The sequence below is a fragment of the Athene noctua genome, chromosome 4, assembly GCF_965140245.1.
Source record: "Athene noctua chromosome 4, bAthNoc1.hap1.1, whole genome shotgun sequence".
Taxonomy (NCBI): domain Eukaryota; kingdom Metazoa; phylum Chordata; class Aves; order Strigiformes; family Strigidae; genus Athene; species Athene noctua.
In genome coordinates this window covers 14,015,578-14,037,135 of record NC_134040.1, presented here as the reverse complement: position 1 = coordinate 14,037,135, position 21,558 = coordinate 14,015,578, and the positions used below count along the sequence as shown (strand labels likewise).

Sequence of the window (21,558 nt, the reverse complement as noted above, 5' to 3'; positions counted from 1 at the left end):
ATTTTGAGCATTTGGCATGGGAGGAACTTCAGCATTACAAAGAAAGAAAATCGATCTGAGATGTAATTAAGTGCCCTACTAGTCTAAGATACTAGGTCCAGATTTCCCCCACCTACCAACCAAAATGTGCCTATTTCCTCATTTGTTTTATTTTTTCTTTCATGATACCTCAAATTCTAATGAGAAATGGACCATGTCTCTCTACAATTACATTGTACCAATCTCCCAGCTACCTTTTTAGTAGCAAACACAGATTCTGAGAATTTCAGTGCTTTCTGTTCATTGGATAGGACTAGATGACGTGGACTTCTTCACTCAAGCCTTCTGTCCTCTCCAATTCATTCATAGCATTAGCCAGTTATTCACAGTCCTCAAGCAACACCTTGGATGGCTTCAAATCCTTTGAAGCTTTGACAAATGGAGAAAATGCCACCAGGGAAGGAACTTCTGTGACAAATTTCATCTGCCAGAAAACGATGACCACATTATCCTTCACATAGGTGTCAAGCTGCAGAACTGATGCTCTTGTTTCCTATGTAAGTGTGTAAGTAAAGAGCCCATCCAAATAAACATACTGTTTTACTGACAGCAACATCAAGATCAACTTAGCTGGCTGCAAAATATGCTCCTTGCCATGCTAGTGTAGTTGTGAAAACACAAGAATGTACTAATCAGGGGGTTTAGAAATCACTTTAATAGTTCCTACAACACATTCTTATTGGATTTACATTCATGAGCAAATCCAAGAAAACAATGTGATAATTTTAGCACAAAGCAGACAAAGAAGGATTTGCTAAGCTGCTTAGAGCCTCGGCTCTGAAATGCTGGAAAGGCTCAGGTTGATGTATATTTACAGGATAAGCACCATGGATGGACTGTATCAGACATGACCTGTGTTTTGAACCTTTGAAGACATCTTATGATCAAGAACATATCTCATTCTGCAGTAAAATTTAGCAAGTGAAATATTTTATCAATCTGACAAAAGGAAGAATCTGTATTGATTCATTATATCATTATTTTAAGCAGCTTCTCAACACTATTAAGACACAGGTATGTAAGATCTTCAATAATGTGAACAGCTTAACTTTGTTAAATGTATAAATTTAAACAAAGATGAATATAAACTGACTTGCCTTTAGCTATTATTCAAATCACTAAGCTGATGGATAAAGTTCCTTTATGAAAATATATTATTTTCTTGATTTTTTTTGAAATCTAATGCATTTTAACAGCTGTTTAAAAGCCTCTACTGTGTTTACAATTTGCATAAGTAACTGCCACATGCATTTACTCAAGCTGTTGGATATGCTACTCTTAAGGGTTCTGGGTTCAGGAATCGAAATATTCCCTTTAGTCCCATATTCCTAGAATGTGATTTTGTATAATGGTCATAAGGAAACAAGTAAGCGCACTGTAACAGCATTACCTTAAGCTATTTCAGATGTCATTTTGTTTTGCTCTGTGATTGAAAACAATATAAATTTCAGCCAGTTGAACATGATAAATAGTGGATCATTTTGGATATACCATACCTCTCTGAATCTCACCAAGGTCTTTCTTAACATAGCAGGTAAAAGTTTCATTCCTTTCTGTGTCCTGCAGTCTCAACCATGATAATCCAATTAATAGTTACTGAAGTAGGAGAATTGTTCTTGTTAATCTTTATTATGCATTTGTAGTTTCTTTATTTGCTTTCTTGAGGAGAACGAATCTTTTAGCAGCTGCACTGATGCATTTCCCAGCATGAAAGTTAACATGTACTCAGTCACATTGGTCTTAGTAGTAAAAAAGAAACGCATATAAATGCATTTAGCTTAATTATTTGTTATAAGCTGATACTGAATGACTATACATACATGAAGATATAGCTTCATATTTACTAGTAAACTTGATTTTTTTTTAACACTGAGAGTAATTTAATTTATGCTATAGTAAAACTACATCATACATAGATATCTAACAGAAGAATATCAACAGTCCTATTGCGTTTCATTCAGGAAAAACAATAATTAAAGCCACATTAGCCTTATATCTACACAAAATGGCTATTCTAAGTCTATGCGAACTCAGAAGACAAAACAAATTCAACACCTTAAAATTGACTCCTGAGCAGCCTAGACTTATTACCTGTGGGGGGAAAAAAAAAAAGAGAGAAAAAAAGAAAAAAAGCATCATGCAATATTTATTTAACATTAAATTTAGATTATTTTACCTTCTAATATTTAAATCGCAAATTTCTGTGTAATTATCAAGATATATGCATGAATTGTGCATATGAAAACACATTCAATCTTCAGTTCTATAACAAACTTCACACTTTCTTATTTAGACCTGCCTTTCCTCAGCTCCCACTGTCTTTTCCTAAGAAACATAGGGTATTCAGGATTTCAGATGAGAGGATTCAGCATTCAAACTTCAGCTAAGAGTTTACTTGATTCTAATATTGCTTTAAGGCATACAGTTGCTCTTAACTTGAGTGCAACCTCAATCACACCTCATTTAAGACAAAGGAAGCAGACCTTTCAGACATATTTTGTAGGTATTACACATCAGTCCTGCTATCATCACTTATTCAGACAAGAAGCATCACTAAGGCAGTTAGTAAAGTGGGTGTGGTTTGATCTGAAGGCTAAATATGCAGAAAACATACATAAGGAAACATTGTAAAATAAACATACAGAAATTACTAAAATGATCTCTGTTCTGTCATGCATGTCATCTGTGGGAAATTACAGAAGTTTATTGTGAGTTGTCATTATAGCAGCAATGATGCCTTGAAATTCAGATTCAGCGTTCACTCCTGCATGACAGATCAATACCACAGGTCAACTATGATTAACCTAGTAATGATGTGCTTGGTGAATATAGATTACAGATAGAAAGCTGCGATATCAGTTGATTTTAAGAGCAATTCATGAATATAAAAAATGCAGTATCAACAGTAATCTGTGTTGAAGAGAAAAACAGATCATTTCTCAACTGCAAGCATCAGGAATTACAAAAAAAAAAAAAAAATCACTGGTTGTCCTATGTATTTCTCTTTATGTATAGCTGTATGTAAATACCTGGGGATGAACTTTGCTAGCACCTTAACGGCTCAGATTTAAAATAAATCGTATCTATACAGATTTGGATGTAAAATGAGCTGAGACTCCCCAATTATTACTGTGTAAGTAACCTTAGCAGTAATACTTCTACCTGCTTTCTGAATTGTGTGATAAAAGCTGCAAGTGTTTGACCAAGCCAGCCTCTCTGGCACAAGGCAACATGGCAGAGGAGGTATTGTCTTTAATTTGTCCTCTCTGACATATGGCAAAGTGCCAAAGAGGACAATTTTAAGACAACACCTCCTCATGCTTATCAATGAGGTACACGGAGCATAGCATCTCCCTCCCTCTCTTCCTTTCCCAAGAACCTTCCCAGACAAACATTAAACCTTTGTAATTCTCCTTGGGTGAAAAATAGATGGTCTATAAACAGATTACACAGCAAAGGGGAGAAGAACAACTGCTAGATTTATGCAAGCTTTACCTGAACATCCATAGTATATCAAGTGGCAAATCTCAGGTTCCTACTTCACATTGGCAATTAATGTATTAACAAATTCATTTTTAAAATTAAGTTTTTCAGAGAAAAACAACAAATGTCAATGTATTCCAAGTAGCTAAACCAATAGGATCTTATAGATATGGTAACATCCAACCCTATGGATTTGTAAACCAGCTACTATCCCAGTGTGAAAAAGGTGTCCTAACTACAAGAGAGCAGGGACAACTCATGGAGGAATGGCATCCACTATAGCTCTGTTTGATCTATAAGCAGTAAGAAACTGGCTCTTCAGGTGAGGAAAAAAAAAAAAAAAAAAGAAAAAAAATTAGGGAAGGAAATTAGTTTGGCTGATTCTAAGCTATGTTTATATTTTGACATTTCAGGATGAAAGAAGACATCACTGCTTCTGACTTTTCCTTCATGTCCATGAAAAATGTGCCTGAGGCACCACATCTACAGCGAATTCTTCTTTATGGAAGTGACATATAGAGGTCAGTTTTGAGTTATACCTGTTTTGTCCTAAAGGATTGTCCTATGCCTTCTAGTAAAATGTGCAAATAAAGTGGTAATTTCTGCTTTTATTACTGATGGATAATCCAATGTGGTCATAAGAGTAAATGCTATAGTTCAAAGAAAACAGTTAAAATATTTCCGGTTATATTCCAACTATTTAAAGCTGGAATTTGGATGTCATCAGCATTCCACAGATGTATTATATTCAAATCTAGAATTGAAGTGATGGTTTGTTTTAGTCTGCAAAATTGAGCTCCATCTAAGAATATTCTGACTCAAGTTAGAAGACCCCCAGTTTAGTACAGTACTCCAATGCAACTCAAAGCAAAAAAAGAAGTTTCACATTTTTGATGACACAATTAACTAACACATCTTTTCTATTTCTTTTTTCTTACAATTTTGTACAAAGATAAGACTGCGCTGTGAAATTATTGGACTACATAAAAAAAAAAAAAAATCTGTCTCATACATTCTGATTGGTAGCAACCATTTTTGGCACTCAGTGTGTGTCAATCTGCTGTCCTTCAAGGATTTTCTAGCTTCTCTTTCTATTTAAAATAACGTAAAATGAAATCAGAATAAATTCTATTTCTATTTTAAGTTTTCTGCACTTTTGAATACTACTGACAGTGCAATTTGAATTAATATATCCTAATTTGAAGCCTGGTTCTGAGCCCTTTCCACAGTTTGTTACTCCAGAAGCAGATAAAAAATCAACAGGAATATATTTCAAGATAGGTCCCATTTGGTTTATATAAAGCATAATCTGGCCTTTAATTATTTATGGATTTCAGCAGATAACACAATCATAATATATTTTTAGATGCTGTGTGGATTTTTTTGTGTTGGTTGGGGGGGGCAGTTTTTTCTTGGTGGGGGGTTGAATTTGCTTAATTGAGAAGTAGATATCACTAATGCAAAAACACATTGTATTGTTCCATTTGAAATATTCTTTTTCAGAGATGTTTTTATAGCTACACCAACACACCAACACCTTTTTCTCTCTAGAAATGGCTTAGCATATATATACATATATATGTAAAATTACACTTCTTAACAGAACTGGGTAGTAGTGATTTTCCAAAATGCACAAAAGTCCCGCCACTTCACTGACTATAGTGCAAATGTTACTTTTAAATGAAGTTGTGCTAAAAATAAACCAGACACTGTTTTACAAAAGCTTATAATAACAGTGTAGCACAATGAGACATTTTTGAGGGCAATATATGCAGGAACAGCAATTGAACTGCACATACCCTATGGCTCGAAGCAAATATCACAAGCTGCTCATGACAGATTTTTAATTAACATATTTTGCCTTCTCCAAATAGAGAGGATGGTGTAAATCAAAGCACCTTCTCTGACTTAAAGGGAGTATTGTGAACGTGCTTCAGCTGAGGATCTGTCCCCCAGATCTGCATGTTGCACTCTGGGTTTGATAAAAGCCATTGTATGCCTTAGCAAGCAGATCCAATCACACAGTCTGTCTAATTTGGCTCCACAGAGGCCTGGTTTCTTTAATATACAACGGGTATACACAAATGCTTCCACTGATATGCTAATAAACAATAATAATGTGGGGCTATACATGACCAAGATGAACAGGCCTACCGGTGTAAAACAGGGCCTAACATCCTAAAATACATTTATTTCACTGGAACAAAGTGAATAGACATTGGCTAAGAACTAAGGCTTTATATCTGGACAAAGAAGCACACATAAAGCAGCAGAGGATCACATTTGGACGTTTATCCACTCTCTTATGCACGTCCCTGTTCTTTTCAGATAGTACATTCCCAAGCAAGAACTTTTACCTGCTCTGTAAAACCAGCATCTCATGAGCTAATTCCCCAAAGTCTTTGCATGAAGCAGTTCTCCTATAATGAAACCCTGCAGACCTACCTGCAGTGTTCATCACATGCCTTGGCACTTCTGCATCCTGCAGTATGGTCAAGGATCGTTTACATGCAGAAGGAGAGAACTCCACTTCTACATCCTCATATCTACTTAGACTGTTACTCCGCATGTCTGACACAAACTCTGGCTCGGAGAAGGCTGTAGCCAGCTTGCCAGGATAAGCAGAGTTGTTCTTTTGAAGCCCTTGTATCAGGCAGACCAGAAGGTAATGGAAGCAAAAGAAGCAGGCCTTCTGGAAGTGATCAAACTTCCACAGTTTCAGAGAATTTTGAGTCTTTAATACATGGTTTCCATTTCAGGGAAAGTTTGAAAGTGTTTGCAACCATGGCATTCTGTATTAAGTCTCACAGGTCCGTCATGCTGTTGTACCATTCTCTGTAACCTCCACTTCAGCAGAGTAAGAAGGGTGGTGCATATTGTAAGGACACTGCAGACTGTACAAATATGACCAGGTCTAGACTACAGTTTTGCCAGAATAAAGTGCTTGCCAATGCCACAATGTCAGCAGAAGAAAATGTAATGAAGAACCTAGGAATGTACTACACTTAGAGCAGCTTCATCCATACCTTAGGATTCTGCCAACACAGGTACAATCTAAATTTTGTAGCATTTCATCTGCTGTCATCTGGTAGTGTAGATGAATGTAATTTTATGAGAATTAGCCCTGTGATTCAGAGGTTTTTTTGTTTGTTTGTTTTTAAGCTGTGGACATTTGCATACAACTACGTTATCAGTGTTGATCACTGGTCCCATAAGGACCCTCAAATATAACCTTCAAGAAGAAAACAACTGAGAAGAAGAAACAGCAAAGATTTCAAATGCAATCTGTTAATCTCCCCCACCTCAGGCAATTTAACCACCATCTTTGCCTTTGCTTTTCCTGTCTAATAAGAGGGATTAAAAATAGATGACTAAAATACTTAGTTCCTTATTAAGCAGTAGAATTCAGTTTAAAGTGTCCTGCAGGGCTGTTAACATTAGCATGTCTAATGAGGTGGGCACAACACAAAACTCCAATGACACAGTATAAAATGGATCTGGAGACAGGTACTTAAATACCCATGGTTAATGAGCTTATGTTTATGCTCGCATTTTTGTTCAGAGCAGGAGCGAAGTTTTCTTCCACACTCAGTGTTTAACTTTATGTTGTGGACAATCTGTGAATACATGAACTGGATTTAACGGAAGATATGCTCCAGAAGTACACCCAAAGTGCTCTGACTGATAGTGAGCAGTCCATGGGACTAAATGAAACATAGTCCAGGTTAAACCCCTGTTATCTGGCTAGGAAACTCAACTGTCTAAAAGGCTGGCAAAAAACCCCCAAGACACCACTCACAAATTTTCAACCACACTAATAATATTAAGCTAGTACCTTCTGACTCCATCCTTATTTACCAAATGTCATATATTTATTCTTTCTGACACTTTTAGCACCAGCTGGTGCTTACCTTATCCAGCTTTCTGTACACCACTGCTGATCTGACACCAATTAAAAAAATTCATCTCCTGACCTCAGTGTTACATGTTCCAAACCAAGGAAACACAGTGAAGGAGTAAGAGAGAAGAGACTTCTTGGAAGTCAGAGCTCACTTCTAACACTGGCACCATAAGCACCTCTCATCACTGCAGGATGACAGGAGATGAACACAACAGTGTGAGGTCACTATAATACATCAGTTGTAGTCTATATTCACCTACAAAGCCAACCTGAACAGGAAGAGGCTTGAACTAAACTAAACACAGTTCTTGCCCCAGAACCAGCATCTGAGATAACATCCTGAACACATCTGCATAGTATAGTTTGGCATTTACAGTATGTGATTCCAGGTTTGCACTGAAAGTAGCAAGAGCAAGTAGAGGGCAGTCCTCAAGATCTAAGACATCTGGTTGCATCTTCCAGAGGTTACTATAAAGAAGAAACAAAATCTTAGGAATTATTATTCCTGCTGGAATAATTAACACCCTGAGACATGCAGCTATCTTTTCTCTGAACATTTTGTCCAGAAAAAGTAGTAATCCTACCAAATTATTCTTCAGTAAATTATTACCACAAGTTCTGCCAGGAACTTGTCCAATTCAAGTTGTATTTGTCCTTAAGGAAGTGACTTAAGCAAGGCTTTTCTGAACTACTTTAAAGGCATGAAGGTTTGCAAATGGCCTCTTAAAAGACTTCCTATGATTTCCTCTTTTTTTAAAAAAAAAAAAAAAAAAAAAGATTTAAAAGAAATAAAAGGGAGAAAAAAAATGACTCCTGTAATTACTGCTTTTGCCTTCCCTCCTTTATATGAGTGCTATACTCTTACAACTTTCATTCCACCTTTTTCTAATTTAGGCATTAAACTTGCAACAAGCTCCCCACAGAGTCAGTCCTGTGAAAGACTGTGTGGCTGTACACACATGAAACAGATTGTGCAACAGGACCTTGCAGTGAGACAGTGACTAGTTCTGTGTGTGTACCATGCCCAACACAACCAGATCCTAACACTGCTTGTCTCCTTGACATGGGAGCAACACAAAGAGTAGACTAAGTGTAACTCAACGAGGTGAGGGTGAAGTGATGCTGTTGTATGGGCAGTGGCAGCAACCACAGAGGCAACACTAACAAGGGGGAGGAGAGAGAACCAGGTTTACCTGCTGTGCCTGCTGCAGCAGCTCCATTCGCTCATGTAAGATCTGGCTGTCAAACTCACGGCTCTGCCTCAGGATCTGCCGCCGCACCTTCTCCACTGCAGCTCGCAAATCCTCCCTCTGGGCTTCAGTCAGCGACTCACTTGCCCGCCTTCCTGGATCCTGCTGCAGGGCATTATACAGCGTAGCTTCCAGCTCCTGGATTTTCTAATGCAACCCAAATCACATACAGACAGGCTGCCATTTGAATCCAGCAAGCAAATGACTCACCAAGTCATTAGAGGAGAAGGCTAGCAAGCGAAGCCTTAGGCAGGAGGGAAGGACGGACACAGACAGGTAGACAGAAAGCAGCAGTTGTGAGCAGTGAGGAGCATTCCACACAGAGGGCACATAGCCTTCCAGCACTGATTTACACCCAGGCAATGCTTCCCATTCTAGTAAATGATTGATTTATTTTAAAAAGATTCAGATGATAGGTCTGTGCTCAATACATACAAAAAACCCCAACGTCTGACACTGAATGTTACAAAATTGATGTAAGCTAACAGATTCCCTTCAACTGCAACTGAATTGTTAAATCATCCTATAAAACAAAAAGCCCACAGGGAGAACTGTGAACAACAGAAATCTTACTGTCTCCCTCTCTGGCCCTACTGTCCTGCCATCCATTGCTCAAAGTCTACGTCACTGGCTTAGTTCCAAGTTGCCATAAACAATGAAGAGAAGAACCCTTGTACACACTAATCCCCCATCTGTCTCTTGCCATTTGCCAGATTCCTAACCAGATTCTCATGGACTAACCAAAACTGCAGTACTTTGCGAAGAGAGAGCACAGAAGAACTTTACATTTATATGGAAAACAGTATTCCCAAGAGCAAAGAGTGTTTCCCTGATTAGTGAGGTTAGTATGATCCTATTAAAAACCATCATCCAGACTGACAATATTTGGATCAAGAGCATCTGACAACATCCCTTTAGCCCTCATAACACCTTTGTGAGGTAGGTAATTCTATCCATATTAGTAATGCATAAACAGCTGCACAGAGAGGTTAAATGGCTTGCCCAAGGTCACAATGCTAGATATAGAGCCTGCTTGCTTTTATCTCTGTTATCTGCTCCGAGCACAAGACCTTGCTTCTTTTCTGAAAATATTTTCTCCATAAGAAATATTTACAATGTATAAATAATTTGTCAGGCCATTATATTTTGATTCCCTGAAGTCTCACTATAAACAAACTTGGGTGTGCAGTTTTACTAATTCCTAGTTAATTGTTGCTTAGCCTGAGAGAAGGCAAGTTTGCAGTGTCCCTTTTGAGAACTACAAAAGGTAAGGTTAGATAGGACCGCACAGGAAGGAATCATGTAGGAGGAACAGGTATTCCCGACTTAGAAGTTAGCAGCAGCAATATTTACAAATGCTTAGGGAAAAGCAATACAGGAAACGTTCTCAAGTAATTTTTGGTGTATTTTACCAGTCATGGTTTTGTGCACACATAAACCAGCTCTTCCCGTTACAGGCGTACTAACAAGATGTTCACATATTTTAGAGTAAAAAATGCAATGCAAAAACATTACACTTCTATAAATCCATTTCCTAAGTCTCCATTTAAGTAATAGTTTATTTCCTAGTCTGACAGAAAAATAAATCCATTAAAAAAGAACCCTGTTTATAATTAAAAGAAAAAAAAAAACACAAACAACCTGTATTTTATCAAATCTGTTCAAACATGAAAATTTAATGACTGTTCTTTTCCTACCATGTATGCCTGGTCCAGAGCTTGTTTCCTGTAGTCGAGTTCTTCCTCTAAATAACCCTTCTGTTTACTGAACAGGTCCTGAGCAATAATAAAAACAAGGGAGTGTTTGTTCTTTATCCTAATTCAATGAAGAATCATAAATGCCATCATTTTTATGTGAGCTTTCCACATGAAAGCAAACCTATAGCAAATGACCACATTCATCCTAAGGATATTTGGAATTTCAAATTTACCATATTAGCATTTAAAATAGTGTATCATTAACAAGTGGTACCTAGAAAGCATAGACCTCTACACCAGTGTACAAACCTGCCTTGACCTGACAGAAGTGCACACACTGCCTGAAAGGTGAATGGGAATGTGCATGCATGTGGTCCAACAACCATAACTTGCACAGGGCAAGCCAAGGAAGGGAAAAGAGAAACACAAGTGAGGGCACTTTATGGCTTTTCTGAAAATATCCAGGGTGTACCCTTAAGAAAATCATGGGGCAAACCCTAAACTGTATTGTCTAGTTTGTTCTAGGGAGGAAACCAGAGCATGAAGGGCTGAAGCTGGGTTCTGCAGTAGCATTCCCTGATGCAGTACTAAAGCAGAAATAAAAACTCAGTTCTCAACTTGTAAAGGCAGGAAGCCAATTTGAAATGGGTAAAGTGGTGCCCAGAGAGGTTAAGTGGCTAGCTGAAGAGATGAAGAATTTTTCAAGATATCTAGGACTTACAGGGATTTTTTGCTTTTGTTTTTAAAAATAAAAATTACCAACTTTCACAGTTTTTTTATATATATTTTTTAAAAACACGCACAGAAAAAAAGATGTATAAAAATGGGATCTCAGTGGAACTCAATATCCAAAAGCATGATGCTGCAAGAAAGTTATAGACATTGAAATGCTTGTCTGAATAGTCAAGTGAGAACTGACTGGTGACAGTGCTCTTGCAAAACATGCCTTTTGATGTTTGGGATGATAGTAAGTAGAACATAAAATAGTTACTTAATTTTATTAGCTTTTCTTTCAAGGCAGGTTTTCATGCTCAATAAAATTAGTAGTAGACCAGAAATCAGAGAAGCCCTTTGACTGAATTTAATATTTTCCATCATTCTTTTTTCTATTCATCAAACTCTTGCATTTCCTCAACGTATAGAATAAATGCCAAATTAAATACATACAGTTCTTAAGATGATAAGTTGTAGCTTTTATTAGCAGTGTAAAAAAATCAAATGTTGCCGGTCTGTTTAGTTTTATTGGATATGGGGTTGCTGTGAAGTCACTTATTTGTCCAAATTTTACCTTCAGACATATTATGTGGAATTCTGACAGTTTTTCTGCCAGCTGTCAGTGTAACACTGGCATAGAATTTACCTGAGCATGCACCAGATGATGAATTCTCACTCCAAACATCTGGCTTTAAACAAATTCATTCTGATCAGCAAATTAATGCTTGAGGGGCTCAGAGCATAAAATAACTACAGATGACCTCCCACTTGTTATGAACAACTCATAGTTGGTGACAGCAGCAACATACAAGGCCAATATTAGAGAATTCAGAGGAGTAAGTTGCTATTTGTTCTCTGTAGAACTATAATTTTTTTTTTTTCTGTAAACTTGGGAGTTCTTTTAATTACCTGTGAATTAATATTGAAAGTAGAACAAAAGTTTAAGTCAGGCTTTGATCTTGGGGGTGGAATTCAGATATACACAGATGGGCATCTATTGCTATTATAGCCATTTTAGAGTATGCTACTTCAGATGCTGGTCCAGAAGGGTAGGGGTCTCCAACAGGTCCTGCAGGACATATTTAACCCCTTGTGGACATCTCTAGAAAAGTGTAATATGGCATTAGACACCATGTTTATGCAACTGAATGCCATTTTGACTACCCAGGTGTCATTATTTTCTTACGTGGATTACAGCAACACCTACATGGCTGTTGTTCAAGATGCAATACCACCATGCATTGTGTAATGCATAGTGGAGGATGGGCCTGGTCCTAAAATGCTTACAAGTGTCTGACACCAGAGAAGTAGACTGACTTGCCCAAGACTACAGAGAGGGTCAGAGCTACTCACAGATCCCAGAATAGCAATGCAGTTACCCTGATCACGTTGTTTCTCCAAAAGCTATTGTAAAAGCTGGCCACAAAAAGCAAGGGGGAAGAAAACAAGAATAGGATCTCAAACTCTTAACATGGGTTCACATGGTTAGGACTACTAAACCAGTGCTCAGCCCTTCTGAAAGTGTTGTGCTAGAATATAATTTCTAAACTCATTTCACAATTGAGTCAGTCATTGGAAATGCAGACACTCAGATTGCTATGCTAAACAAATAGATACAAGACTATCCAGAGTAAGACTTGAAAACATCACAGAAAATAAGTGGGAAGATAATAAGCCAATTTACAAAGAAACTATTGTTTTCAAATTCCTTTTATAAAAGAATCTATTATTGGTGGGCACTTTCCCTCTCCAAAAGTTTTTCCACAACGAGTTAAAAATAAAGAAATATTAAATGTGGAAAGGATCATATCTATGTTAAAGTACAACCAGTACGATAGGCTACACTCAACAGAGGACACTCTGAGCACTTCTTTTTTTGTGGCCCAAACACACACTTCTTCAGTGGCCCTGGGCAAATCACTTAACCTTCCTGTCTCGGTTTTCTGTTCTTTAAGATTAATGTAATGCTGATTACTTATCTACCTGTAAAAGGTGGGGCAAGGATTATTCAGTGTTTGTAAAACCATCTGAAGATGAGAAGCACAGCATGCACGGTAAACCAATAAAACCAAACGCTCATTCTAAAACTCTTTGTTCAACATATGGAAAAATAAGGTCGGTACAGCACTGGGTTTGTTATGCAGGACAGAAGTGCTTTTGAGAAAAGATTCTGTCTTGAAGCATGAAGACCTTGGGGCAAGAAAGGTCATCTGGAGTAAGAGGTCTTTACAACTTGTCCAGAAGCTGAATACCAGTGAGCAAAGGAATATACTTGACAATTCTACTAACATGACCCCAAGATTAAAAAGACGATGCTGTTGTCAGACAAATTAATACACAGAAAGAGCACAAAGACAATTTCACACTTTGTGGTTAATATTCTCTGCAAGGTTATGCTTTTGTCTCCTAATTTGAATATATTTTGCTACTTCTGTTCTATATAGATTTGACAGTTCCCTCCCATCCCAAAGAATACAAGCAATAAATTGTTCTAGAAACCTCCTGCCTATTTTACCATGAAGCACTCTCTGTTAAACAGAGAGAGGCAGCAAATCAAACTGTGGTGAAGTTTATACATGTCTACTTGAGATTAGTTTTACCTAAATAAATTAAATTTTTAGTTATTGTTCCTTACCTTTTCATTCTCCAGATCTAACATCTTCTGTGTCAGTGCAGCTTCTGTTCCCTCTATCTGTTTTAACCACTACATGAACATAACAGTGTGAAGAGAAAAAAGTTTTAAAAAAATTAAAAAAACAAATGCTTTGAAAACTTTATACCAAACATTTTGCAAGTTTGTTGCCAACACATCCAGGCATATGCTTCCCCCTTGCTACCTATTTGCCTTGAAGTTACCCATGAATAAACAGGTTGTGAAAACATAGGCAGAATGGAGGACTACAGAAACATACCAAAGACTAACAAATGGAGGTTGTTTTCCTGCAATAAATGAAATATTTTTCCCCCTTAAAGTTCAAGACACAAAATAGACTTGGGTTAAGAATGCATAATCAACCTGATTGTTTCCAACTTGATATACTCAATGCTTGTTGGCCTGATTTTCAAAACCATCATATGACTTCAGGGCACCAGTCCTGCATTTTTCCAGATGACAATTTAAACAAAAGACAAGGTGGCAAACTCGATCCTTTATTTTACACAGTTTTTTGCACCCTTCATGGGAAGAGGCTCACTTCTAAAACATTGGTAATATAGAGGGCATAGTAAAACAGAGAGACAGATGGAAGTTCATGCAGTTGCTACCATGAATCCCTTACCATTCTGGTGACAAAGAAAACAATCAGGAAGAATGGTCATTGCATTCCAAAGGTAGAATTACATATTGTAATAGCATGGATAGAAGGTTCTTGCTTAATTACTAACTGTCGCCAGGATTATATTAATATTCAGCATTTAAGTTTATTGGAATGGATGAGGATGCTCAGTTTTGAATTGTTTTAGTTCTTTTCTTTATTGGGCTGTGATAAGGATCAATGACTAGCTTACAAAGAGTATAGTTTAGACTAATACTTCTTTTTCTAGTGCCAGCTCTCATTAAGACCAACTGTAGCTCCGCCACTGATAATTATCACTTCCCTCAAATGCTACACTTACTAACACTAGGTTACTTCTATTTACTTTAATTATTCTGATAAGCATTATACATCAACTTTTTTAATTTAGGGTTCTGGTGAATTCACCTGGGCCCAGACTCAAAGGAATTAATAATGTATCATTTTTTTTCAAAGATTTAGATAAACATAAGTTTACAAATAAGCAAAATATTAATTCATTACTTCACCCTTTTGGATGAAGCATTTAAGATGGTGGATATTTAAGAGACTGGTGGATAAAAATGGAAACTTGCTTTATCTGCTCTAGTAGGTTTAGCTTTGTACAGAGATAAAAAAAAAATTGAACAGAAACACTGTATTTCCCCATGATTCTATTTTCATCATTTTTGTTTTCTTCATTTTGAAGGTGACAGACAGAAGACATTCCTAAGGAAAACCTCACCACTGATAAGAGCATTCAGCAAGACAGGGAGCATTCTGAACCCTTAAAATCAATAGAAAACAGAAGTCCTCAGCATCTCTCACAGCTATCCTCAATATTTGCAAATGAAGGGTTATCTGCAAAAACTAGAGGTCTATTTTTTTTTAAGGTGTGAATGATATTGAAAACTACATGTTGATTTTGATCTTCCTATGCCTGTAAGCTTTTCTGGAACCAAGGGGCATAGAAGAGAAAAGTGTGTATTTAGGAGTTGTAATCAGTCGTAGCATTCAAAATAAGCTTTTGGAATTGTGCCAGCAGAACCCAGAAAGTTCCTTGCCTGGCAGCTTGATTTCCAAAAGATCACTTCTAGTGACTGAGTATAATAGATTTGATCCAAATAAACACTGAGCGTGATTAATTAGCACATGTGAATATAACTAGCACAACTTCTATTGTAGTACCATTTCTCTACCAAAAGGTCCCATTATGAGATGATTAAATATGGTAGTTTCTTGTAATTAATGAACTATAAGAATGCACATGGGAAGCTGTCTGGTCCTTATTTAGAGGGATATCTGAGATAGTTACATTACACTGGAGAAGGCAGTGGAGTTGCTTTAAATTTCCTTCAATCTAAATTCAGTATATGCACCCCATAGAACATATTTAAAACAATCATAGAGGCTTCCTTAGCAGATTTTGACTGATTTTGTCCGTGCTGGAAAACACAATATTATGAAATGTGGTACTGGGTTTGTTTTGTTAAGGACAGCATAAGACTATTTTCAGTTATTCTTTGTCTTAGTAAGCTTCAAACACAGATAGTGCCTTCTGTTATTGAGAAAGTCAGAGCCACTTGATTAGCCTGTACCTCAAATGTACACCATGAAAGAGAGGAAATGGTTTCATGCTTCTCAGAGTACCTTCTTGATTCAATTTGCTGTCAACTTGTACTTATTACTGTGAGGAAATCATTAAATGATATAACATGGTTAGAGTCCATAGATAACATGAACTGTTTTCATCTCATTCTTTAGATGCAGTCTATTTACCTATACAAGATAAAACTAAAATCTCTGTCTTTCTGATGGAGTGTTCAATTTCTGTAATAACCAGATTATCTGATAAAAGCACCAAAAAAATCTGTTAAGGAAAAGTAGGAATTTTTCTCAAAAGAAAAAAAGAATATGTTAAGTGAAATTATAGACCAACTTTAGACCAATAAATAAATGTCTGTTGTAATTGCATGTTTCTACTCATTTAAGGAATTATGTCAGTTGACAAAGCTTCCAATCCCTTATTGCTGTGATCAGTTGCTAATGGAAATAATTTATAGATTACAAAGTGTATGTTCTATTCTGCACCACTCTGACACAAATTAAACAAGCTCCCTAATTCCAGTGGCACTTTTTGCACAAGCACTAATTTACTTGAGCAATAAGAACCCAATCCAGTTCCTAAATTCTGGTCAGTTTTGCTCTCCATTTTAGCCTTGTATACTAGGGTTCTTCTACTTTCCTTATTGGATATAAAGGGCTATGATCACTACCTCCTCTTTTTAATGCTTTAACACAATGAAAAACATAGGGATTTTAGCACTTTTCCTCACTTTTATTTTGCTTATAACAATTAATCACTTAAATCAGTGATTATTAAATTACATGATTTAGATTATCTACATTAAGGTATCTAAATAAATAATTATCAAAGTTGTACCAATTAAAGCAATTATTAGAAAATGCTCAAATTTTAAAGTTCTGCTTCTGAATTTCAAAAATGCATCTAAGAAAGATTAAATAGAAACCTATGAAAAGGCTCTACAAAACTTCATCAGAGAAAAAGGCGAGTCTCAGTTCTAAACGTCATCTTTATTCATATACAGATTATATTCTCTCTACAGTAATTGGAGAACTAGTCATGCAGAACTGAGTGACCTGGCTGATTACCTATACTGTATAACTACTTTTTCATTATCTATGTCCACTAAGTGGCAGAGAAAAGGACTACAGACCACTCAGAGATTTTTCAGTCACGTACAGAAATGAGCCCAAAATGGACCATGGTACTCTTTAATGGGTAAAAGCCTGGCTGGATGATTGGGCCCAAAGAGTTGTGGTGAATGGACCTAAATCCAGTTGGCGGCCAGTCACAAGTGATGTTCTCCATGGCTCAATATTGAGGCCAGTTCTGTTCAATACCTGTATCAATGATCTGGATGAGAGGATCAGTGCACCCTCAACAAGTCTGCAGAGGACACCAAGTTGGACAGGAGTTTCTGCTTGAGGGAAGAAAGGCTTTACAGAGGGATCTGAACAGTCTTGATAGATGGGCTGAGGCCAATTCTAAGAGATTCAACAAGGCCGAGTGCCAGGTCCTGCACTTGGGTCACAATGACCCCATGCAACACTACAGGCTTGGCAAAGAGTCACTGGAACGTTGTCCTGGCAGAAAAGGACCTGTGGGTGTTGGTCAACAGCCAGCTGAATGTGAGCCAGCAGTGTGCCAGGTGGTCAAGAAGGCCAATGGCATCCTGGCTTGTGCCAGCATTAGCGTGGCCAGCAGGGACAGGGAAGGGATCTTACCCCTGTACTCGACACTGGTGAGGCCACACCTCAAATACTGCTTTGGGCCCCTCACAGCAAGAAAGACATGGAGGGGCTGGAGCGTGTCCAAAGAAGGGCAACAGAGCTGGTGAAGGGTTTAGAGTACAAGTCTTATGAGGAGCAGCTGAGAGAACTGAGGTTGTTTAGCCTGGAGAAAAGGAGGCTGAGGGGAGACCTCATTGCACTCTGCAAGTACCTGGAAGGAGGCTGTAGAGAGTTTGGTTTTGGTCTCTTTTCATAAGTAACAAATGATAGAACAAGAGGAAATTGTCTCAAACTGCACCAGGGGAAGTTTAGATTGGATATTAGAAAAAAATTTTCACTGAAAAGGTATTTAAAAGACCTGTGAATGTGATGCTTCGGGACATGGTTTAGCAGTGGACTTGGTAGTGTTAGGTTTGCAGTTGGACTCAATGATCTTATGAGTCCTTTCCAACCTAAATGATTCTATAATTCTTACAGAGGACTTCACAGAACCCTGTTCCCAGAGAGCTGGGCACTCTGGCACTTCTAAAAATGAAGTCTCTTCTGTTAAGTGGCTTTTTAGTACTTTATTCTAAGGGTATATCTCCAAAACATATTTTTATTTTTAAATTGGGTTTATTTTGCAAGTTTGATTTTATCTCAAGATGTCACAACCCCAACAGTCATATAAGGATGAATACATGCTCCAATTCAGATGACCTGAACAGAAAAGCCATGCTTCCCTGCAACGCTACGTGATATCTTAGAAAACGTGATCAGTCTTTAGGCAGAGAAAATTCTTTATTGAGTTCTACCTTTTCACAGAGGGAAAGCACAGTCCCAGCTTGGATTATTGCAACTTGTTCTTCATTTCGCAAATTCTAAAATACAAAAAGATTCATTTTAAGTTGGATGGGAGACCCATCCTTTAACGCAAGCAATAAATTTTAACTGTACTTTAAAGAATAAATCTGCTATAACATTTATGATTTCATAAACATGATCAGACAGGATCTCATGATTGAAAGTATTAAAAACTAAACCAAGGGTACTTAGTCTCCATGTTATTTTGGTACACCACTCACACAGCACTTTTGCAATAGTTCATTATTCAATTCAAATGAAGTGGTTTCTCTCAGTGACTTTGAATTTTTTTTTTTTTTTTTCTAGGCAGAAAAATGCCTGTTCACTGGACTACAGCCCTGCAGCAAGCGAATCTCCCTCTCATGCACTTCAGAGCTAGACTTCCCATTAATGACAAAAATGCAAATAAACAGCAAGTATCATAGAAACATCCACAAAACTTTCAACATAAAAAGTAAATCTAGAGCTTAAAACTAGTATTATAAAGACCTCAAACTGTTAAAGCTACATGTAAACTGGACCCAGCTCCATGGATGTTTGTGCCCCAACTGCATGATCAAGATTTTATACTGTATTTGGCAATACAGGGCAAGAAAGGGAACCAGTTATCCTTAGTCTTTCTCTCAGAAAATCCACTCCTGGAAAAGGCATCCTTCACAGTAGCAGGTACTATTCAAGAGGAAAAATTCAGGAATAACTTGGTCTGGCCTTGGCTTCCTTATTTTTTTTCCCCTTGCCTGTTTTATATCTTTTCCCTCTGCCCACTACAGTCCCATTTTTCCATTCCATTCAGAGAAGATTAAATCCTATCTTGGAAAATAAATTTTCACTAGCATCAGTTTAACTGAAAGACTTTCTTTTAAGTTTGTAAAAGTAGTACCTAACCATTCATATTGTTCATACAAATATAGGCATATAAAAATCACCCTGTGCATATTCTTGAATGTTATTTTCTCCGGTGGGAAAATAAAAAAGCCTGTTTTAATTTAACCATAAAACAAGAGGTATATTTGAAATTAAAAAATTGTTACCCCATTATCTCCAAGAATATCTAGCTTCTTCATAAGTTCAGATATATTCACATCCTGAAAAAGACGTTCAACACATTTTTTAAAAAGTAGGTGAGAAACAGGTTATGTTACATTTTATGTACCCTTTATCCACTTCTGCATGCAAAAAGACTTGAAATGTAAATACGTGAAATATTAGTTTTGCATCACAATTACAAATGTTTTATTGATACTTTTGGAGACAAAACCAAATATCAATCTTGATTATAGCAACCGGGATGTCTGTGTATGAGGGGAGAATGTTACTGTACCATTCACATTTATCATTCTGCTGATGAATGCAGAGAGTTTGAGAGATCAAAATGGATAAACAGGCTTAAAGGACTCTTTTCTTCTGTTTGTTTGGAGTGGATCATCAAGCACATCAAGCTACACAAGGACAGAGAGCAGGAACAAAATAGTTGCTAAGACGGTTTGTTGGCTGGTTTGTTTTTTATTTTCTTTGTTAAACAAAAGTGTGGAGTTTCAAATCAGCATTACAGTGGCAGAAGGGAATATGCACAATAGGCTGAACACACCCCTCTAAACACTATCAGCTCATAATTTTGTGAGTAAAAAGCCACATTTCTCTGCCAGTCATCAGTGGATAAACTATCCTTTTTAAGGCCCAGTGACTGAAATCAAGAAAAACACTCCTCTGATACAAAAAAGAGGAAGACATTCACATGGTCTGTATTTTACACAGTGCCAGGGTACATTCCTAGGCCCCAGAACTCTATTTTGTACTTTAAAAATTTGTTGGAAAGGTTCATGGTATTGTTTAATCTGTGCTAATCACATTCTCCTGAACTATCCAAAGTATGGTCCACACGTTAACATGGACCGGGCATCATTCCCATTGACGGCCTGTACGCAACTGTGCTGTGTGAAGATAGGAAGGCTTGAGAGCATGGGCAAACACCAGTTCATGTTAGTCTAAAATGCTCATTATGCATGTATAACACAAGACAGCCTTGTTAAATGCTGGCACTCTCAACTTCTACTCATATTTATCACTTCTTAGAAGATGCCAACATTTCACCGGGCTGTTTTGGCTCACTAGTTTCATTACTTACAGTAAGTAACATGCTGGTTTGCATCTATGTGTTGTGCAGCTTCATTATGTTGGTAGTCAGGATTATCAGTCGTTAAAATTTTTTAAAGCTATATTAGCTATGCTTGCAAACTATACAACTACACCAGAATACATTTGCGCATTCTTCTATACCCAACAGACTCCAGTGAGGGAGGCTTAATAAGAAATTAAATCTTTCCTCAAGACCAGACACAGATGTGAGAGAGAATCCACAAATTAGTCCAACCTGGCTCTAAAATAGGAATAATGCATTGTGTTCAAGTTGGTCTATCCTAAGAAGTCTCCTCCCTCTCTTCTTTGTCTCCCCAAATACTTCAACAGTGTCTCCAAATGTTACATTAGCTACTAAACAGTGCACATCAGTAATTTTAGAATGGTGTGGAGTTTAATACACACTTGTATTTGGATCAGTGTTAAAACTATTGATTATGATCAGCATTGACAATGTTCAGTGGAAACTTCGGTTACACTAGCGAAGAATGGAATTCAGTAAGACATGCAAGTTCTTGCACCTATTGAGCCAGAAATACTCATTCTAATTAATTTTCATGACAAAGCATATAGGAAGATTTAGTAACCAAATCAGATTTTGCATCATTCTAGAATCTAATTTGATATTGATGGCTAACAATTTTGAAAGACACTGAAAATGGATAAAAAATTCAACCATTTCAGTATGCCCTTATGTGGTGACTGCTCCTGCTTCCAGGTAAGTGAACTGAAAGGCAGATTGAAAAAAAGACAGTGAAAAAAACAGGAATTCTAGATCCTGGTAAACTGTCCTGCTACAGCCAACATACAAATTAGAATAACAGATAAGCAGGTCTGGCATCCCATGGAGGCTGTAATATGCTACCTGATGATTCTTGGTGTGGTCTGGGAAATGACTACCCAACCAA

General features: G+C 37.2%; 1 protein-coding gene and 1 long non-coding RNA gene across 2 annotated transcripts in view; one reads left to right on the top strand and one right to left on the bottom strand.

The window, feature by feature from the left end:
* Positions 1-21,558, bottom strand: part of JAKMIP1 (janus kinase and microtubule interacting protein 1) — a 158,444-nt gene that overhangs the window by 8,777 nt on the left and 128,109 nt on the right. The window contains exons 16-20 of the mRNA XM_074904494.1: positions 19,546-19,599; positions 18,466-18,531; positions 13,720-13,788; positions 10,371-10,448; positions 8,617-8,820 (exon numbers count right to left, since the gene is read on the bottom strand). Coding sequence (XP_074760595.1) covers positions 8,617-8,820; positions 10,371-10,448; positions 13,720-13,788; positions 18,466-18,531; positions 19,546-19,599 — 471 coding nt within the window. The remainder of the gene's footprint in view (positions 1-8,616; positions 8,821-10,370; positions 10,449-13,719; positions 13,789-18,465; positions 18,532-19,545; positions 19,600-21,558) is intronic.
* Positions 848-18,931, top strand: LOC141960000 (uncharacterized). Its single transcript, XR_012633533.1, has 5 exons — positions 848-1,053; positions 3,936-4,043; positions 9,387-9,612; positions 15,066-15,249; positions 18,821-18,931. It is a non-coding gene; the product is annotated as an uncharacterized LOC141960000 (long non-coding RNA).